The following is a 4,257-nucleotide window of genomic DNA, read 5'->3' as shown; positions in this document are numbered from 1 at the left end:
GGTTTAATGCAAATGTACTTGAACATTTATGATGTCCCTGACTTCTTGAAACACAGTAGTAAGTAACTGATCTGTGGAAAAGTCCACATGTGGAATGTCCAATATATTCTCTGCCATACTGACTATGTACACAGATGCTTTTCTCAATGTTGTCTGGTTGATAGTGACAGGGAAAGTGATTATGAAATAAGTTTTAAGTAGAAGGTGCAACATGGGATTGTGTAAAACATGAGTTGTATGATTGGACATGGAGTAGAACTACTACCATTTGATTGGTTCACAAGCTTACCCAGTTGGAATACCTTCATTTAATTGTTGAATGTATATTGTAAAGGAATGTTATTGCATCACACCGCAGCTATGCTAAGTATTTCCATTGTTTAAACAGTTGCTCCACAGTTATGCAAAGTATTTCCATTGTTTAAGCTGTTGCTCCACACTGCTCCACAGTTATACAAAGTATTTCCATTGTTTAATCTGTTGCTTCTCACTGCTCCACAGTTATACAAAGTATTTCCATTGTTTAATCTGTTGCTCCGCACTGCTCCACAGTTATGCTATTGTTAAGTTCAGGAATGTTATTGTTTAGCTTGGAATGCTATTGTGTAGCGCATATTTTCCATTGTGTGGCTGTAAGTGATTAATTATATACTACTCCTGTCATGAAACCACCATAACGTCATGTACATTTCAGATTCAGCAGTGACAAATGCATTTTTTAATTCATCGTGTATTTCAGAATAAAATCAGTCTTTTTCAGCAATACCTAGTGTAGAGATACTACCAAACGAAATGTATTTGGTGTAAAACCAAACACTGTGCTTGTGTGAAATGCAAACACAGAACAATCACTTTTATCCACTGTGTAACATTTTCTCAGACTGACAGCGGAATCACCGTCCTTTCTAACTTTTCTATGCTGCAATAAATAAATAAATAAATAAATAAATAAATAAATAAATAAATACTTGGTGTTGATGTCAGTGAGTGCGTCATTTTATAAAAGTATGTCATGGATAGCGAGGTTGTATTTCAACATTGTTGTATATAGACTGATGGTAAAATTTGAGGCAACACCTCATTGAACTCGATGTAAATAAAACCATTCAAATTAATACAGCTTTCAGTGACCTACACATTCGCCTCACCAATTCAGAAAACGTGTTTTCCTCGTGCCTCCTGGTGAAATGGATGCATGTACACAATTACCAATACATGGTTTTGAGAGTAGTGTTATGTGAGTTGACGATTTAGTAAAATGGCTTACAACCAGTTATCTGAGGCCACAAAATGGCAAAATGAGAGAAGGTGACATATCCCTGCGACTGATTACAAGACAGGTTCGTGATAGAAACGCCACGAGACAGGTGAAGTCAAGGATGTCGCCGGTCGAGGTTAACTCAAAAAGGCCGAGTTGCTGGATTAGACGGCAGCTACGATCCGGGTTTGATTCCCCACGTGGGTACAGTGTGCGAAACCCATTTGTGGTGTCCCCCGCAAGGGTGTTGCTGGAATATTGATAAAAGCGACGTAAAACCAAGCTAACGCACTCACACTATCAAATACACATGTATAACGTAAAGCCCACTTCGGCGTCTCTGTTTGCTTGCCGCTAAGGCGATTTAAAGACTTATCCCATGTTTATAGGTGAGATTTTAGCATAGTCATTGGCGACTTGACAAACCACACATGCCACTGATCACTAACTGGCTGTTTTCAAAATTGAGTTCAATGGATACATATCCAACATTTAATTTACATGCATTCATACTGTAAACGATGCCGCAATGACGAATTCATCATGTGTCAAAATGGCGTGCATAATTACAGCCGGTCATTTCAGCAATTGTATTTCACCTAAAAACAGTATGTTAGATTGAGTAACAGAAGTGGAGGATATATATGTGTCCTTCTGGTATACAGGAATAAATAAAACTGAGAGGTTTTGTGTGATAATTGTTTTCAGTTTAAATATGGTTAAATCTTGCAATAATCAGCTACACACTTCCATTCTCCCTTTGTTAAGCAACAGCGACGACATGGTATTTGATTAACCAAATCAACACAGATTTATGTAAAGACGGTCGACGTTTACGTACAATCACTCATAGTTTATGTTTACACTCACTTCACAATTTTCTTACCTGATCCTGCGAGGTTCCAAACACAAATCATGACAAAATGTCTGAAAATACATTCAACAACTTTTATTTACATTAAAAAAAAAGGAAATCCCCTGTATTGTGACACACAACGACGTGAACGGCACACACCACGTCAGTGTCTGTAACGACATCTGCTCCGTCTCTGTCCACATGCACATCAACACTGAGTTCAGTGTGCACCACGTGACACCAGGAGATCCAACACTCGCTGATGTCCCCAGCGTCTGGCGTAGTCGACCGCTGTCAGCCTATTGTTGGCCCTGGCGTTGACGTCAACCCCGTCCAGGGAGAGGATCAGCTTCACGGTCTCCAGGTCTCCACTAACACAGGCCCAGTGAAGGACGTTGTTACCGTAACTGTTCACCAGCGACACATCAGCCCCTCTGCCTACCAGGAACTCCACCACGTCTCTGTGTCCCTTCCATGCTGCCATCATCACCGGCGTCGAGTTGTGCCACCTGCCCTTTCCTCTATAGTTGATGTCCACGTGCCCTGCTGCCAGGATCCTTTTTACTCTCTCCAGGTCACCATCCCTGCTGGCATTGTAGAGGCCGTGGCCTTTTGCTGGTGATAGAGTCGCTGTAACACAAAGTAAACTATGTACACCGGCATCTTTGTCACACATCTACAATCATGTTGATACGTGACTTGGACATTGGGCACCCGTGGCGAGCCACCTCCTCGTGGTGGGTGCTGGGTAACGCCAAGAGCTCGCCAACACCCCCGTAGTGGACCCGGGGGGATATTTGGTCCACCAACCCGTTTGCCGTGGGTTGCGTCCCGTGTCGGTGGAGGACGGGATCCTGGTGGTTGAGGACACTGGGGCTTTTAACTGCGTTCCATTGCCCAACACACCACTTTGGCCCTTTGTATGTTTATATTTTCTAGACTTGGCGAATTTCGAAACAGAATTTGAAAACGTTATTGTTTATTATTGCCTAGAGTCGTATCCCAGAAGGCGGTGGCTCATGGGCCAATCTGGTGGAATCATTAATCTTTTAATTTTTCTGCTGGAGTATATCATCTGAGTATCCTTGGTGCTGCAAGCCGGAGACCCGCTTGTTTTTAGCATTGTCCTTGTGATACTCCGTGGTGGGTGGGAAGCTCGGATGATGAACTATTCAACCATAACCATGGCTTCTCAAATCCCCATTACAAAGAAAAAACGTCCACTTGACAATGATCCAGATGATAACGACCAAAGACTGTCCACTTCCATTGATTACTGGCCACGTTTTGTCGTGATTGAGACTCAAGATAACAGCAGACTGAAGTTGAACCCTTTTGCGATACAGAAAGGCATACAAGGAATTGCTGGTGACGTCAAAAATATCAGACGTTTGCGTTCAGGTGCGTTGCTCGTTGAATGCAACAGAAGACAACAAACTACTAACCTGATGTCTACCACCACATTCGTCGGCATTCCAGTATCAGTATCTCCACATAGGACACTTAACACAAGCAAAGGAATCATCAGGGATAGAGATGGAGTATTTGCCGACATGTCTGAATTTGATATTGTTTCAGAAATGAAAGATCAAGGGGTCACGTACGTTAAGCGTTTTACAACACGTAAAAACCAGGAGACCATTCAGACTAATACCTACCTCTTTTCATTTTCCTCTCCAACAGCTCCCAGATCTGTAAAGGCAGGCTATTGTCACATCAATGTAGACACCTATATACACAGTCCATTAAGGTGTTTTAAATGCCAGAAGTTTGGTCATGGTGTTAGTACTTGCACATTGTCTGTTGTGTGTGCTCACTGTGGTGAGAAGACACACACAACAGAAGATTGTGACAGTGACTTTAAAAAATGCACCAACTGCTCAGGTGACCATTCTTCATTTTCTAAACAGTGTCCAATTTGGAAAGAACAAATGGAGATAAATAAAATCAAATTTACACAAAATATATCTTTCTCTGAGGCCAAAAAACTGGTAAAAAGATCTGATCTTCCAGAAAGTTATGCTACAATAGTAAAAACATCATCGGGTTCTAGCTCTAAAACAACATCAACCACAGGCTGCCAAACTACCTTGACTAGGGTCAATTGTGATTCTCCACAGCCTTTGTGCACTGCTATATCATC

General features: G+C 41.8%; 1 protein-coding gene across 1 annotated transcript; it reads right to left on the bottom strand.

Annotated features, from left to right (window-relative positions):
* Nucleotides 1-2,334: 2,334 nt before the first annotated feature.
* On the bottom strand, nt 2,335-3,782 carry LOC137259678 (ankyrin repeat domain-containing protein 29-like). Its single transcript, XM_067797277.1, has 2 exons — nt 3,773-3,782; nt 2,335-2,744 (listed from the first exon to the last, which is right to left on the bottom strand). The coding sequence occupies exons 1-2, from the start codon at nt 3,780-3,782 to the stop codon at nt 2,335-2,337; spliced, it is 420 nt and encodes a 139-aa protein (XP_067653378.1).
* Between the last annotated feature and the right edge of the window lie 475 nt (nt 3,783-4,257).

This window comes from Haliotis asinina, chromosome 13, assembly GCF_037392515.1.
Source record: "Haliotis asinina isolate JCU_RB_2024 chromosome 13, JCU_Hal_asi_v2, whole genome shotgun sequence".
Taxonomy (NCBI): Eukaryota; Metazoa; Mollusca; class Gastropoda; order Lepetellida; family Haliotidae; genus Haliotis; species Haliotis asinina.
This window is presented reverse-complemented; position numbering and strand designations above follow the sequence as displayed.